The 15738-nt window shown below is 49.6% G+C and overlaps 4 protein-coding genes across 6 annotated transcripts; 2 read left to right on the forward strand and 2 right to left on the reverse strand.

The window, feature by feature from the left end:
• Positions 1-1317: 1317 nt before the first annotated feature.
• FOXG_20482 (uncharacterized protein) lies at positions 1318-1437 on the forward strand (the record flags this gene model as incomplete). Its single annotated transcript, XM_018400762.1, has 1 exon — positions 1318-1437. The coding sequence occupies one exon, from the start codon at positions 1318-1320 to the stop codon at positions 1435-1437; it is 120 nt and encodes a 39-aa protein (XP_018249277.1).
• A 1529-nt stretch (positions 1438-2966) lies between these two features.
• On the reverse strand, positions 2967-9302 carry FOXG_11214 (IQ domain-containing protein containing GTPase activating protein). 2 transcript variants are annotated; one of them, XM_018390754.1, is made up of 3 exons: positions 7073-9273; positions 3972-6802; positions 3011-3920 (listed from the first exon to the last, which is right to left on the reverse strand). In XM_018390754.1, exons 1-3 carry the CDS (start codon positions 8879-8881, stop codon positions 3536-3538), a joined length of 5025 nt encoding a protein of 1674 aa, XP_018249279.1. In that variant the 5' UTR covers positions 8882-9273; the 3' UTR covers positions 3011-3535. The 2 variants fall into 2 exon arrangements, with proteins under 2 accessions (XP_018249278.1, XP_018249279.1); XM_018390753.1 differs by having other exon boundaries at positions 2967-3920; positions 3972-9302.
• Positions 9303-10279: 977 nt separating this feature from the next.
• On the forward strand, positions 10280-15589 carry FOXG_11215 (uncharacterized protein). 2 transcript variants are annotated; one of them, XM_018390756.1, is made up of 4 exons: positions 10280-10540; positions 10591-11959; positions 12010-14097; positions 14159-15589. In XM_018390756.1, the coding sequence occupies exons 1-3, from the start codon at positions 10511-10513 to the stop codon at positions 12510-12512; spliced, it is 1902 nt and encodes a 633-aa protein (XP_018249281.1). In that variant the 5' UTR covers positions 10280-10510; the 3' UTR covers positions 12513-14097; positions 14159-15589. The 2 variants fall into 2 exon arrangements, with proteins under 2 accessions (XP_018249281.1, XP_018249280.1); XM_018390755.1 differs by having other exon boundaries at positions 12010-15589.
• On the reverse strand, positions 12038-14980 carry FOXG_11216 (uncharacterized protein). The gene is made up of 3 exons (XM_018390757.1): positions 14150-14980; positions 13684-14082; positions 12038-13634 (listed from the first exon to the last, which is right to left on the reverse strand). The coding sequence occupies exons 1-3, from the start codon at positions 14384-14386 to the stop codon at positions 13161-13163; spliced, it is 1110 nt and encodes a 369-aa protein (XP_018249282.1). The 5' UTR covers positions 14387-14980; the 3' UTR covers positions 12038-13160.
• Positions 15590-15738: the final 149 nt, after the last annotated feature.

Genomic DNA, 15738 nt, shown 5'->3' on the forward strand with positions numbered 1-15738 from the left:
CACAGATGGTGCATATCCCACGTTTGTGAGACTGAGAACGCAAGAGACGGGTAGAAACGTTGCACATCAGGTCTTCAAACCCTGTTTCGAATGTGTAGATTAAGACTCACACAAACTTGATACTTGTCTATTAATTCATGTCGTGTAATACCTGTTGAGTTGTCTGTTGTCATTTGATCATCGCCAGCCAAAATGAAGATTCCATTGGATCTGTCTGTTTTACTTTATGCAAATACAAGGGGATAGTCTTGGCAGCGCAGGGGTTCCAAGCGACTACTCGATTCGGCCATCAGCCAACCACGATTGGCTCATCAAATTCTTGTCCAGTCCTTCCCTGGCCAAGCCCAGAACCCATAGAGATTGACAGCTGGAACTCTAGTGTAGATTTACCCCAGCCCGGGCTCTCACCTTTACCTTAGACTCTCTGCTTTATCATCCGCCAGCCGCGAAGCCACTTCTGCTCCATCCATCCCATCATGATCGAGAAGCATCATCGTCATGCATCATACATTACAACGTCCTCAATAGCTCCAGGTTGACAAGTCACCAATATGTAACGCTCACCAACAGCCTCCTGCAGGCTCTTGCAGTCGCAAGGACAAGATCTTTACAACATGATATTCCATGATGGTTATCAGTCATAGGCATGCATAGTGCTACCCTCATCCGTGAAACAGAAGCGATGTCTATCAACAAGCATAACAATGACCGTGCTTCGATTCATCACATGAACCACGATCTCCGTTGCCCACATCTTGGCGTTCAACTTATAACATCGTCGTGGTGTTGATACATCAGTCTCAACGCACGCACATGCCGTCCGTCGTACTGGTCGCCTTCATCTTCCCCACATGCGCCTGTCGAAGCCTTGTCTACTGTCGTCCCCCGTTTCGTGCAAATCCGACAATGCAGCATGCAAGCCTCAGTGATAAGGATGCGCTTCGTCCCACCATCTTTTCAGGAATCGGCCTCGATTTTAGTGGGTGTAAAGGTTATTCAAGCGCCACCGTCCTCGGGTCTGAACGACGCACTGGCTCTCTTACGCCATAAGTCGGTCCCTGCATCCTTTATCTGCACTTCCTTTCCCCTCCAAGGTCTCGAAAAATTCAACCTCCAAGAATTGTCTATACGGTGCATGGATATCCTACACGGTACTGTACAGCCCCGCGAACTGACCCCTCTCCCCACCGTGTGAAGTCACTGTATAGGTAATTCTCACAACCCTCACGCGATCCACAAGACGACAATCCCCTCCTGTTGCATTCATCAGCTCGCCATTCCACCGCCCGCCACGTCCTGCGTCTGTACGCATCCGAAATGTCCGCCCTCGCTCGTTCTGACACGCACGCATTTCGTATTCTTCTCCTCCCTCCCACCGTCGATGGTGTCCGTCTGACCACACGTTCGGCTAGAGATGAGACCAAGGTCAGGAAATGAGACAACGAAGCAGAGCAATCAGTAAATATTAGACAATCGAGTATTGAAGCGCCAGTTTTCGTTGTCAACCCATGTGTTGTTGTGAGGCTATGGGAATATACGCCAACACCGGCAAAGGCATTACTTGGGACACACCAAGCGCATTTCCCTTAGTGCCATAACGCCTTGTCAGCTTGCGATGGTGCAATCCTGGGGCCGTCGACCACTTTCCTAGCAATTCGGCCTTCACGGACTAAGCGCCTGCAACCTTTGATCTTCCCAAAGTCAATTGACTGGAATTGGTCTTGAGTTGCCGAGTATGGAGACAATCACCTCTTTCCAACTCCCGATGTCGACATTGAAATATCGGACCATCTCCTGTCCTGGAAATCCTTCAATTGACCCGCCGCGTCTCCCGGCTCGATCTGTTTCATCTTTTCTACAAAGTTCGGGCATTGCTTGCAGGAACCCCTTTGTTCCGGCTATTTCGAACTGTCAGAGTCTGAAATGAAGGATTTGGCTGAAACTGTTGATCACTTCACGAGCCGCAAGTCGGCTGGACACATCTTATCAACCCACCACGAAGAGCCGAGAAACGAAACGTCGTGTTGCACAGCACAAGAACAACTCACTAACTGCCACACGTGCGAACTGGGAATTTTTTTGGTCACATTTTGTCCAGATCCATTGATTGTTGAGTCATTGAAACAAACTGCCTGAGAAACTACCCCACGGTCGTATCGAGTCCAGGTCACCTCCGTCTAGAACGGGAACCAGCAGGATATGCTTATAAGCAGATTCCAGCCCAGACCGAGACAACTCAGTTCCTTGCCTCGTCTCCTTGATTGCGCCTGGCTCTCGACTGCTATCCGAAGAGGTTGAAAACATGAACGTTCAATTGGCTCCTTGTGCCAAGAGGGTGATGTTGACCAAATACCATGACTGGTAGTAATGCACCGTAGCACTTGTCCCATGTATTCGTCCCAAAAGCTTGACCGAAGCCATCCTTATCTTTCTGTCGTTTTGACTAACCGGCCGCCAACCAAGCAAGCCGTTTCTTACCGCTCACAGACAACCCTGGCTCGAGATTACTTCTGAGTTCTCGGTAAAGAACTAACCACCGAACAAACCTCACGCGACCACTATTTGCCAGCCATTCTCAAATTGATGGTCTATGCACATTCCTTTCCCTTCTTGTGCTTAGCCTGCTGGCTACGCATCTGGACCCTGATACGATGCCGAATACACCGAATCCTCGTCCTCGTTGATCCATTCATCTATCCCCTAGTAAGTTTATCTGCTGCCTAGTTCCAGCAAGCCAAACTCCCGGAGACGTGCCTATCAAGATTGCCTCTCTTTCTTGTTGGCCTCGACTCAAGGAGAACCCTGTTAGCTTGCTCTGTTCTCCACCAAAAAGTTGTCCTGGCTGGCTCTATCTCCTCATGCGCAAGTTTCCATGAAACTACTGTTAACTGGCCAATCATGGCTTAGCCTCTCCGACAGCCGATGACCGACAACCTCTTCCCTCGAGAAGACAACTCTCTTGTTGTGTGCTGACAACTCTAGAATCACAAGGATATGAAGCGAACAATGATGCGTTGAATATGCAGTTCGTTATTTACTGTTTGCGGTTATTACAATACCTAGAAGATATAAAACATGAACTTCAATGACATTTCATGCATTATGCCAATCAAACTGATATCCTAACAATTCAACCCTTCCGTCACATCGAGCTCGCCTGCTTGCTTGCTCGCTCGCTCAGCTCAGTCAACCATGAAGCCACAATAATAAGGATGAATACAAAAAAAGCAATCCCCTTTCCGACTTCACTCCAATGCCCTAAAATCCGTCATGAGTTGCCATATTTTACCGTCATTGTAGTGATGCACCCTGTGCGCTAACGCTCCTCCCATACAAATCAGCCTGAAAAACACCATTACTTTGTCTGTCGCACAAACACCCTTTCCCATCACGCCAGTTGCAATGCTCGTCCAGTCTTTTCCCCCTTCTTCCTTGAAACATAGGTATCGTATGGCATATATCGCCTCCTATAAAGTGGATTCGGACCGTCCCTCCAGGGGCCAGCCGGTAGAAGTATAGATTACAGCCCTGCCTCTTACTGAGTTCTGTAGAACTTTTTGTAGAGGAGATGCAGCAGCAGATTAACATTGAGTTTGAGACTGCCCTCGAACAGGGTCATGAACTGATGCGCCTCGAACTGAGCCTGCAAGAGGTCCTCAATGGGCACCAGAGCACTGGCTCCGGGGATCTGGATGTGTCCTCGCGAACCCTCAAGGCTGAAGACACCTACTTCGTCACATGAGATGGTCATGTTGATCTTCTCAAAGTCGTTGATGCCACTCCATGACACCAGCACACCCTTCTCGGAGAGAGCACGCGCGCTGTACTTGTAACTGCCGAACTTGGGTACACGGCCGCTACGTTCCAGTTCACGCTGGTGGTTGTATTGCTTGGTGAAGGGTAGCAAGAACTTCTTGCGGCTATTAAAATGTTAGTCATTGTATCACAGTAACGTTACAGAAGATACTTACCCCTTCTTGTTCTGCAGGGTCGCCATGGCTGACTCGATGTAGTCGTCGTAACTCTTGCGCTGCTGCTCGAGATACTTGGCCTTCTCGTGCAAGTTGCTTAATGTCATGCGCACACCTTCCAACTCTCGCTGTCGCTGAACCCTTCTGCGGCTCTTTGTGCGAATATCAAGCGCAATGGCGTTGAGAACATCCTGGTAGTAGTTGTGCTTGGTGATACGTCCCAGCTTCTCGAGTCGCATGATATTCTCTAAAGCTGTGCGCTTGAGCTCTTGGTATGTCATACGTGTTACGTCGATCATGTTGGCATCAGAGTAGGCTCCACGAGTGTTGCTGCCAACAGAGAACTCATCACGGAGGAGCATACGCCACTTGTGGTCATCCTCTGGGGAAATGGGCTTGACGAGAATGTCCAGGAGATTGGCGCCAGTCTGCACACGAATAATATACAGCACGCATCGCTTGGTCTCCATAAAGAGTGCCTTGACATCAGCCTCAGGGTCGTCGACATCGTGGAGCTTGGGTGTCAAGAACATGTGGATATCTGAAGAGCCTGCAGCGTTCATCTCGTTCTCGTTGTTCTTAGCACTGCCGAGATCGTGCATGATTTCCCGCAGGACGTCGTCACGGCCGGGGCACATTGTCTGAAGCTCAGCGGCCACCAGGTTGTGAATGGAGAAGACGTCTGTCATCTTGATGTATAATGTTGGCTTGTTCTTGGCGTAAAGGTCGTTGAACTCATCAATATCAAATGTTCTCTCGGCATCGGGCACTGCAATCAGGTCGCTGGTGATTTGGTGCAGGCGCTCAACAGACTCTGCAACAAAAGCGTTCAGGGGTTGCAGGTACACGTTCTCACCACCGAATGGTCGACCAGAAGCGATTTGGCTGATGACCTTGGCGACCTCGCTGAGGTTTCGCTTTTGCAGAGGGCTCAGTGCTTTCTCAATGACACCAACGTTTTCAGGGGCAACAACTGCTGGTTGCAAGTAGAATCGCCAAAGCCAGCTGGAGACAACTTGCAGAAGGTTCTCTGGGGGTTCCCGCTTGAATTGCTGTCGTAGATTCTCGAAAATCTGGTTGCAGACAAATCGAAGGCCATAAGGCATCTTGTGCAGGAAGTCCTCAAGGGCGAGGAAGAATTGGTCGCAGATCTCTCGAAGGTCACGCAAGTGGTCGATGAAGAGGCGGCGAGTCTCGGGGTCGCGAATAGCAACTTCTCGAGGAACATCAAGCGGCCTTTGGTCAGGTCGTCCAGTGGCCAGCTCAGTATTGTTGATGGCTGATCGGTAAATTTGCATGGGATCACTCTCAAGATCTAGAGCAGGGTCTTCAACGATGTTGTCTCTGATCAGAGGACCAAGAAGATCTCGAAGGTACTTGCGATCTCTTGGTGAGCGAGTGTAGTTGTTGAGAAGCTTAGACCAGAAGAAATTGCCGCGGATGAAGTCCTGAACATCTCGCGCACTGACAATCTCCTCGCGAATTGATCGAGCAATCAACTTGAGCAGATAGTACTCCTCTCGTCGCTTCTGGGCGTAACCGAAGAGGCTCATCATCAATAACTCGATGCGTTTACACTCCTTCTCAGCTGTTCCTTGTTCACGAATGCGCTTGAATAGGCGAGCGAGGTACTGTGGCTGGGTTTGCAAATTGAAGAAGAGTTGCTGGTAGGATTCGAGCTTCTTGCGCGAGCTCTTGTTGAGTGCTTTAAGATCAAACTGGTTGGCAGAAGACATGGAGCTGTTGGCGATGAAGTGCATTGAGTTGCCTCCATAGTTGTGTTGATGCCTCACGACTTCGTCGAGTGTAATCTTGTTCTTGACCAAGAGGGCAATCTTGATATCAAGTTGATCGATGTAGTTCTCCAGCATCTCATTCTGTCGAACTTGTTGAACGACTGTCTTGCGGATACGCTCAAACTCGATTTCTTCGTTGAAGTCGAAGTCACTGTCGTTAAGAAGATGGACAAAGTTCTTGACGGCGTTGACTGGAGGGTTCTTTCCAGTGGTCAAGCTCTTGTAAGCCTCGCCTTGAACCTTGGCACGGACAAAACTCTGGATCTTGATGACCTTTTGCATGTTCTCATTGTAGAAGCGCTTCTTCTCCTCAAATCGAGCCCTTACGATAAAACCTCGGGCTGCGGTCTGGAAGGCAACGATACATTCCTCCTCTTGCTCCAATTCGGCCATGATATCCTCAACTCTAGCGCGCTCCATCATGGCACGTAAGATGCTTTGGAGGTCAATGATCTTAGGGGTATGAGATTCAAGCTCCTCGAGGAACGCCTGGTGCTGCTGGCGGTACAAGAATCCCCGGATGTTGCCCTGGAGGGCTGTGACCTGAGGTTCTTGCTCCTCGAGCTGTTCGAGGATGGCTGCAACTCTTTGGCGTTCAAGCATGGCCCTAATAAGACCTTGGAGGCCGATAACTGCAGGTTCGTTCTCCTTAAGAGCATCGAGAGTATCAGCAACATCTCTCCTCACAGCAGCGGCGCGAGCAAAAGCTTGAAGCTGCTCAACACCAGTCGTGTGCTTGTTAAGCTCAGCTCTTAATGTCTTGTCGTCTTGGCGAGCGCGGAGTCCACGGGCAAAAGCTTGAAGTCGTTCCACAGCTGGAGCGTGTTGGCTGAGTTCAGTTCGTAGTGCCTGGTCATTCTGGCGAACACAGAGTCCGCGAGCAAGAGCCTGGAGCTGCTCAATCGCGGGGCTATGCTTGTTGAGCTCAGATTTGAGAGCCATGTCATCCTGACGAGCGCGAAATCCACGGGCAAAGGCCTGGAGCTTCTTCCATTGGGGTCCAAAGGAGCGTAGATGCTGCTGCTCGCGGTTGACCTGAGTTCTAGTCAGCAATGCCCTGGCCGCTGCCTGCAGGTCAACAATCGCTGGGGATTCCGCCTCCAACTCTTCAAGATCCTGGTCGACTTTGCCTCGTAGCAAAGCTCCACGGGCTGCTGCTTGCAGCTTCTCGACAATACCAGAAGATTCCTTAGTCTCTTGGTATTGCGCAACATGGCTCTTGCGGGCCAAAAAGCCCCTGGAGATTGCTTGGATCTCCCTGATGGGCCCTCTACATTTCGCAAGCTGAGCAGTCACGTTTCGTACCTGGTTTCGAGCCTTGTTGGCCCTGATCATGGTTTGCAACTCCAAAATATCGGGCTCGAGCGCTTCCAAGATCTGGTCGCGTCGATCCAACCTTCTTCGTGCCAAGAATCCGCGTGCTGAGCTCTGCAGTTGGATAGCAAAGCGCTTCATCTGCAGTCGATAGTCCATGATTTGTCGTGTAAAGTCTCCTCGAATGCGAGATTGGAGATCTATCAACCACTCCTCCTCATCCCAAAGACTCTGCATTGTCTCGCCAAGCTTAACGCGAAGGAGAGCACCTCGGATTTGCGCCTGCATATCAACGATGGACTCTTCGTTCTCTCTCAGCTCCCTTTCGATCCTTTCCTCCTCAGTCTCTTCTGGTTCAGGCTCGGGCTCAGGAACACCAAAGTCGGCACTCATATTTCCGAAACTAGGCATTGTAACGCCGAGTTTATCGAGACCCTTCTGCATAGCTTCCAGTTCATGATGCTCGAATTCAAGCTGACCTACGAGGTTGCCTATCCTGAAATCGACTATGCCCTTGCGGAATAGAAGCCAACTCAGAGCATGAATACAGTAAATGACCTTGGGAATGTTCTTTTTCTCGTATAGATCAATCAGCTCGAAGCGAAACAGGTCGGGCAGCTCAACTTCGTCAAGATATCGGAAGAATATAGCAATATTGTCAGAGTGTCGATATTGGAGCCTGGGGTGTTGGAAGATTCGGTAACGTCGATCTGGGTTCAGAGCTTCGACCACTTCAGCGAGCGTGACACCATCACGGAGCGCCTCCTCAAGCTCAACAATAGGAGGTATAGATTTATGGATGACATCCTCAATCCATTCCTTGGCTTCACCGATATGGCAAAGGTATTCGTAGGCTTGAAGGAACTGGCGTTGTTTGTCCATCCAGTTGCGCCCTTCCCAACTGTAGCCAGTGGACTTCTGGCTTTGGCCGCCATTACTTCTATCGGCTCGTTGCAATCTTCGTCGACCGCGCAAGCCGACAACTTCTTGCGCCGGTGAGGTGATGGTAAAGTCTTCAGGTGAGTCAGACGATACAAGACGCGAAAGCGTCCTTAATTGACTTGTAGAAGACTTGCCCAGCCCTTCCAACTCATCCCGAGCTATGTGCGTACTATGCACATGGTGGGGTGATGAAGGAGCTTGGGTGGCTTCTGGTGGCAGAAACGAGTCGGATCGAGTGAGCAGCATAGAATTTGGTCGCATCGGTAGCGGGCGAGAAGGTGATGACGTTTTTACTGGCGACGTCTTGATCGGTGAAGTTGAGGTTTTGGTTGGCGACGAGTGGCCATCAATATGCGCCATTGACAGCTTGCCAATATCGACGCTCTTGCCGCGATCATGGCGAGGGATTGCATGGGGAGGCGTTGAAGGAGGCGTGGATGCTGGAGCCTGTGGGAGTGGGCGAAGAGAATGCCGAGCTGAACTATAGATATTTTCGGGAGCTTTCTTTGAGGTCATATTTTCCCCAGCTTCAAAGGTCTTTGCCCTTGCCCTGACATCGCTCTGTGCTCGCTTGTGGCCATGCACTGTAGCTCCGTAACCAGCTGAACTAGAGGCGGACGTATATTGACTATTGAGACTGTGGTCTGAGGCGTGGGAGTAGCCTGATGAAGCGGAGGATGACGTTGTCGAGGGGAAGCGGTTGAGGAGAGAGGGCGAGATGTTGGAGTTGGAAGCGAAGTCGATTGTATGCGACTGGCGGAGAGGTCGCAGATGTTGATGAGATTGTGGTTGCGATTGCGATTGCGCTTGGCTTGGAGAATGGTGTTGAGTTTGGAAGTAATGAGTACGGGACGACATTGTTCAAGTCTTTAAGAAGGGAGTCGCTGGGCAAGCCCGCAAACTCTTGTCTTGTCTTTTCTTGATTTGTCTTTGGAGTCTCTGCTCAGGAACGTAGTAAATCGATTTTCCGTCTGTGACGTTAACGCATTGTTTCGAGCGTTGCTCGGCTTCGTCTCGTCAGAGGAATGCTGTAGCAAGGCGTAGCGCTTGGAATCCTTCAAGATCCAAGACAAGCTGAACAAATTATGTGCACGAGATAAAAGTGTAAAAGCGAAGATAAACAAACACCAGAGTCAAGGTGTTGCAGGATCAAAGAATAAGATGCTAGTGCCAATACAAGCAGCGCAAATGCCGTCACTTTGTTCTTGTGACGAGACAATAAGACGAGTTTATGCCCAAGAAAATGAACTCTAGGACCTATGGGATGCTATAGCGAGCGAGTGAGTGTCAAGGCAGCCGATGGCGGGGCGTTGGATTTGCCGGAGTAAACAAAACAACGGGCAACCGCCCAGCAACGGCCTCTATGCCTAGTCCCGATTGGTGACATGCGGCTCATCATCCACTTTTATGTCTTGTCTGGTTCATCCTTGTAAAGTCTCTCATTTGTTCAGCATGATCAGTTTTTGTGCGGTTCAGAAGCAACTATTATGCGCTGTGAAGTGTTATTCACTACGTGTAATCTTTCAGTTACTGTCTATAAGTATGAGTAAATATTATAAGAGAAGATCGAGATTGTGTTGTTTATTTACTGGTCTGTATCAAGCAGACTCTAACTCCCCTTGCAGATCTAGTGTCACAGCTCTCCAGGTCGTCAATCAAAACACGCAAAACTCCATATTGTGGATGCTCAGCCTGTGTCCAACGAAGTTTATTGCCAGATTGGCAGTCTAACCAGGTCAAAGCATCATCAGTCCACAATTGGTCGACTTGTTGAGTGTTGGAGATCCTTGCTCAAGCAAGGATGCTGATTCCACATAGGTTGGTCACTATGCTACCCTAGAGCCATAAATCGCCATATAAATCTTTCTCAACTGATACTTGTTTCTTAACAACCGACCAGGGTTTGTAAGAATGAGATGCGCCTCAATCCCGACGCGATAAGCTTAACATACCATGAAAAATATACAGGTAGACAATGTCACTGTAGATCAGAGACGGGTTGCGACCTCACGGGTAACACATAACACAAGACAGAAAACGAGTATACCGTCTGTACAACCAAAACAGGCTGGGAACATGATGACTCTGTCCTGTTGGTGTCAATGGCTCTATTGATACAAAACTGCCTCAATAATAAATAGAAAAGCTAAAATTGAGCAAACATCCAATAGCACATGTTTGCGCGCCTCGCATCACCAGTGGTGAGCCACGACAGCTTGGAAGCTTTTTGATACGTTGTGGTTTAGTGGGGTTGTATGAGGTCATCAGCGCAGAGCCAGTCCCAAAGCAATTGGCCCGAGCTGCGAACCCCATCGGATCAGAATCATTTGAATCTTTGAAGCTTCAACCCTTGTCAACCGAGTTTTGACTTTTAAACTTCTCTATACCGTGAACCGCGATAATTCGTCTCAATTGATCTGTATCTATAAAGATCGCCGGTTTTATACTATCCATTTGCATAAGGGTGTTGATCCCTTAGGAGCCGCAATGGCGTCAAAGCAACGCCCATCAGTCCTGGTACTTATCATTAACTCTGCGCGTCTGCGAATACTGCTAATACCATTCAGGTTACGGACGCGAGACAGAGACCACCTCAAAGAAGAGTTCTTCAACGACAAGATACTGGTGCAGGCGCCGGTGGATCTCAGGCGCCAATGCGGTTCATGACCGTCGACAATGTTCTTCAGTACAACTCTCAAATCCCTTCAGGCCAGCCACGCGGTCCTCCAGCACCAGTTCCCCCAGGGCGACACCCAGGTCCCGCAGGCGGTGCCCTAAGTCGCCGAGTCTCTTCAGGCGGTCTACCCAATGCTCAGTCTCGTACCGGCCAGCCAATGCCCTCGAGAACGACAAAGATAAGCGAGAAGCTGGTCCTTCTTCCGGAAACAGGCGATAACGACGATGACGTCGACGAGGAAATCGAGAGCGAGTCGGTGCTCGCGCGCCGCGTACACGACGATGAGAATCGGCCTCTGAAAGATGAAGAGCTGGATGTCCTCAAGAAACGGGGTGGAATCCGCGGCAAGAGCTTTGCTGAGAGGTTGTCCAAGATGCAAAGAACAGATAAGGTTAGCAGACTGACAGCCTACTGTACTGCGCAAGCCTACAAGATCAAACCGACCGCGGAGTTCCTGCGCAAGAAACATGAGGCTAAAACCAAAATTTACGACGACTGTCTATACGTCATCTACGCCTTGCCACTACTCAACGGTACTGATGGTTATCGAGTGCGAAGCCGACCTATTCTCAAGACTCCTGGAACTGGGAAGACGGTACTAGACCTGGAAATCGAACGCAGTGAGCAACGGGACCACCATGAGGGATACTTCGAGGATGATGCATACGAAAACCCTAGTCCTGAACGTGGCCATGAAATGCCTTCTCACTTTACTGATCGCCCATCAACTCCTGAGCGCAGCAACCCTTTCCGCCACGACGACGACGTCTCATCCATGAACCGACTTGCGCCCGACGCAAAGAACTTTGCCGAAATGTTTGTCTACTCCTACGGTGTCGTTGTATTCTGGAACTTTACCGAGCACCAAGAGAAGGATATCCTTGCCGACTTAACTTTTGCCGATGCCGACGCTGCGGAGAATGGCGCTACTAGTCTTCTCACTCGACCCTTGGACCAGGAGGACTATGAGACTGAGGAGTTCCACTTCGAGTACAGCGCTGATATCAAGCGTCCTCGCATCTTCAACGACATGATCACTCTGCTCCCGCGATCTGACCACATGATAAAACTCACCATCAGCCATGCTATTGCACAAAGTACACGGCTGTGTTTCTTTGAAGAACGCATGAGTGAGACTATGATAAGTGCTCAGCATGTACCCAAGACACTGGCTCTAACAGGAGAGCTTAACATGACCCGTACTGAAATTGTGCGTATGTTGGGCCAACTCTTCAAGAGCCGGGTCGATATCAATCTCTGTAAGTCTATTCGGCCCTCTTTACGGTGCTTTAGTCTAACTATTTCCCAGCTTCCAATATCCTCGATGTTCCCAACTTCTTCTGGGACTCTGAACCAACTTTACATCCTCTCTATGCCGCCATCCGCGAGTACCTTGAGATCGACCCGCGCATCAAGGTTCTCAACGAGCGATGCCGTGTCTTCCTCGATCTAGCTGAGATATTGTCCGACTCCGTTGCCGACGCAAAGATGAGCTACATCACTTGGATCATCATTGTCCTGATTATCGTTAGTATCATGGTTACCGTTACCGAAGTAGCCATCCGTTTCGGCATGCTCAGCAAGGCCAAGGGTACTGGCATTGATCCTGCCATTATTGTACCTGCTCTTGGTGATGGTGTATCGGGACAAGGCCATGTTGCCTTGCCACCAAGTGACCTCGAAATACTAGCGCAGACATTGGGCCTGCAATCTAACGCCTCGTTCGACGATGTTCAGCAGAGCATCTTAGCTCTTCAAGAGAAGACTCTTCCTGATGCCTCTTTTGTACATGATTCGCACGAGGATGTCTGAGGTCGACACATCCTATTTCTCATATTTCGCATAGCATGGCGTTAATGGGCGGCAGTTATTCCAAGATTGTCTTTTCCTCATAAAAATGTTTACCTGGTCGGTGTTTTGTTAGAATGGACATCAATCCAATTAGGTTCGCGGCCTTTGTCTATCTAGCTCAGGAGTTCTTCAGGAATAAAAGATTTTCGTTTTCACCATCAGGTATAATACACATGTCGGATGCAGACACAGCAACGCAGGCATTAATGTAGAGTATCTATTCTTACTCTGGAAATGCAAACCCTATTCAAGAAAATCGAAGAAACAACCAAAGTTGTATAGAAAAGGCCACATAGTTTCCGGGCCTGCACATTTTCGAAAAAACCCATAGCCCATGATCATGATAGTAATAACATCCCTCAGTCTCCAATCTCCCCCCCGATCCTGCTTCGTGGTGGGCGAGTCCGCGGGGAGCCGCCGGATATCAAGTACAAATAGAATTTTACCAGATGTCGATCCATGCTACACACCCAGCAGAGATCCCAAGAAGCGAAGAAAAAGACGCCGAAAAAGAAGCAGTTCGCCTTTGCCAGTCTTCACTCGCCCGATCGTCTATAAAAAGGTCATGTATTAAAAGTGAGAATATCCGATCTCAATAGCGCACCAAGTTTACCGGGACTGCTGCTCGACGGGCTTGTAGGCGGCGGCAGCAGCCTGTTGGCTCTTGCGGTTCTTGTTGTCGAGTTCGGCCTTGCTGTAGATGGCAGCACCAAGCATCGTGACGGCCATACCAGCACCGTTAAGCAGGTCGATGGTCACGTCGAAGAGGAAGATGCCGAGAGCAACAGTCAAGCACTGCTTGAGGTTACCACAGACGGTCATAGTCAGAGCACCAGCAAGCTTGTTGGTGTTGAAAGACGAGATGTTGAGCAGAAGGGCGAGGAAACCGTTTCCGAAGAGCGAGGCGAAAGCGGGAGGAAGAGAAACGTCTCCAGAGGTGATAAGCTTGTGGAAGCCGCTGACTTCACCGGTAGCAGTAGCGCAAGCCAGAGCCTGAAGAGCAGCAAGAGGAGACATGCGGAGGAGGAACTCGATCGGGGGGAGAGCGAGAGAGCCAGTCATGAATCGGTTGGTGACGACAGTCTATGAAATGGTTAATAATGAGTTTAAGCCATGTCAGGACAGAGTTTACCTTGAGAGCGGCGAGCACGACACCAAGAATGGTGAGAAGGAAACCGGCATCGGTGAAGCTCATCTCACCCAGGGTGGTCATGGCAGCACCGATGATAAGAGGCAGGAGAGAAAGGTATGTCATGGTGCTGTAGGTTCGGCCGTAGTAAGTGCGGTAGATAAGGATGGTGAAGATCGGGCAGAGCATGCGCATGGTCTGGTAGAAGGGAACGGAGACCATAGCAAGAGACAAGTTGGAAACGGCGATGTTGGCAGTGAAGAGAGCACTGAAAGCAACGAGGGCGAGGTTCTCGCGACGCCCCAATCGTGAAAGCTTAAAGTAACCCATTTGCATCATGACATAGGTGCCGACACTGGCGAACGAGGCGTGGAGGAAAGTCAAGAGCCACGGGAAGTGGAACTATTGGAAGCGCATGTTAGTATTTACACTATCAGAATGCTACAAGTAGTTGAAGTCGGCAACTTACCATTCCCAGAACAAGCTTGTTGTAAAGAGTGAGGAGCAGAGAGAAGAAAAAGTAGGTTCCGAGCCATGCGAACTTGACGGTACTGGGGATAGAGTACTCGTGCTCAAGGTTATTGTTCTTGGGAGGCTCGGCTCGGCCAGCGTCGCTCTCGATATCGAGCTCGCCCTTGATATCACGCTCTCTCTCCTCGGCGGAGAGGAGAGGGACAGGCTCCTCGTTATTGGGACGGGAAGACATGGTGATGGATGCGCCGGAGATTCGTGGGGATGCGATCAGGTACCGTTGACGTTAACGTTATCGTGGGGTCTCTAGCATAACCCGGAGTCGACTCAATCAATAACGATGAACCGACTATGAAATCCACAAGCGCAGTCGATTACCGACAAAATGCAAATGCAGACCAAGGTGCAGCCGAGTCTTTGATGTAGTTGTAGGTGGTTGTTAAGTGGAAACGTAACACGGAGATAGATGGAAGCGAAGAAAATACAGGGGCCAAGCCAAGGTAGAAGGGGGCGGAGGCGCGTAATATGATGGAATAAAGCGAGCGATTGGACCCAGACAGGGAGATGAGTATGGAGACAAGACGAGACAGGCAAAAATCAAGTACTGATCCCAGGTAAGAAAATGATCTTGCACAACACGCACACACAAAAAGAAGAGAAAGTTGTGAAGAGTTGTGTTTTTTTCGAGGGGCTCGAAAAGGAGGGATAAGAGAGAGTTTAAAGTGACGGACGGGGAAGAAGAAAAAAAGTTGGGAGGCAGAAAAAGGGAGGAAGGTTTGTAGGGAGACAAGCCCAAAAAAGGATCTCAGGCTTACTGTACTTGTGTGATCTGTACCCCCCAAATCAATATCTACGGGGAGGTTCGGAGTCTTCAGTGATTGATAGCGGGGGTGGTTGCCAAAGGGAGTAGTCGGCGGGGCCTTGCAAGTGGCTTACAAAAAGGAAGCTATTGGATCGGGGTGCGGAGTTTGGAGGAAAAGCCACTGGAGTGTGATTTGAGGTACACTGAAGTCAAGTACCTTGTGGCGTCTGTGTCAAGATTTAGCGAACAACTGTCAGCATTGGCGGAACCTACTCGCAGTAACCAGCCTTGATTAGCCATGCTTGGGTAGGCTTTTGTTCCAAATGGATTGGATTCTTGAATCCTACACCGGGAAATTAAGGCGATCGCTATTACATAGGCAGTGATTGATAGAGTTCCGCACCAGACCTCACCTAGAGCACATACTTTCTTTACCTGCCATGGATAGAGGTTAGGAGCCTCTCCACTGTACAACCGTTAGAGATCAATCTCATCTTATCCCTCTTCACCAACCAACGCAAACTCAATTCATTCAGCAAACAAGCTTACAAGGATGCTTGAATGAAGACTCGGGACTACTCCCTCCAATGACCTAATGCAGGAAAGGACTTTCGATAAATCATTTTTATTACCGCCTTTGGAACGCGCTCCTGTCCATGTATAGTCCAGGGGTTTAGAAGAACCTAACGCAATGGTACTCTACTCTAATCAGAAAAGGGGGCGGGGGCATCTCATTGCGAACCAGGAATACAGCATCTCAGACCAATCACAGCATCTCGTGTTGA

The sequence above is a fragment of the Fusarium oxysporum genome, chromosome 1 (assembly GCF_000149955.1).
Source record: "Fusarium oxysporum f. sp. lycopersici 4287 chromosome 1, whole genome shotgun sequence".
Lineage (NCBI taxonomy): Eukaryota > Fungi > Ascomycota > Sordariomycetes > Hypocreales > Nectriaceae > Fusarium > Fusarium oxysporum.

Bases quoted from the DNA above. Each gene is read 5' to 3' on its own strand.
- FOXG_11214 (XM_018390753.1), bottom strand. From the start codon at position 8,881: ATGTCGTCCCGTACTCATTACTTCCAAACTCAACACCATTCTCCAAGC. The intron at 3,921-3,971 runs GTAAGTATCTTC...ACATTTTAATAG, and splicing joins ACCCTGCAGAACAAGAAGGG to CCGCAAGAAGTTCTTGCTAC.
- FOXG_11215 (XM_018390755.1), top strand. From the start codon at position 10,511: ATGGCGTCAAAGCAACGCCCATCAGTCCTG. The intron at 10,541-10,590 runs GTACTTATCATT...AATACCATTCAG, and splicing joins AGCAACGCCCATCAGTCCTG to GTTACGGACGCGAGACAGAG. The intron at 11,960-12,009 runs GTAAGTCTATTC...ACTATTTCCCAG, and splicing joins CCGGGTCGATATCAATCTCT to CTTCCAATATCCTCGATGTT.
- FOXG_11216 (XM_018390757.1), bottom strand. From the start codon at position 14,386: ATGTCTTCCCGTCCCAATAACGAGGAGCCTGTCCCTCTCCTCTCCGCC. The intron at 14,083-14,149 runs GTAAGTTGCCGA...CGCTTCCAATAG, and splicing joins ACAAGCTTGTTCTGGGAATG to TTCCACTTCCCGTGGCTCTT. The intron at 13,635-13,683 runs GTAAACTCTGTC...ACCATTTCATAG, and splicing joins TCGTGCTCGCCGCTCTCAAG to ACTGTCGTCACCAACCGATT.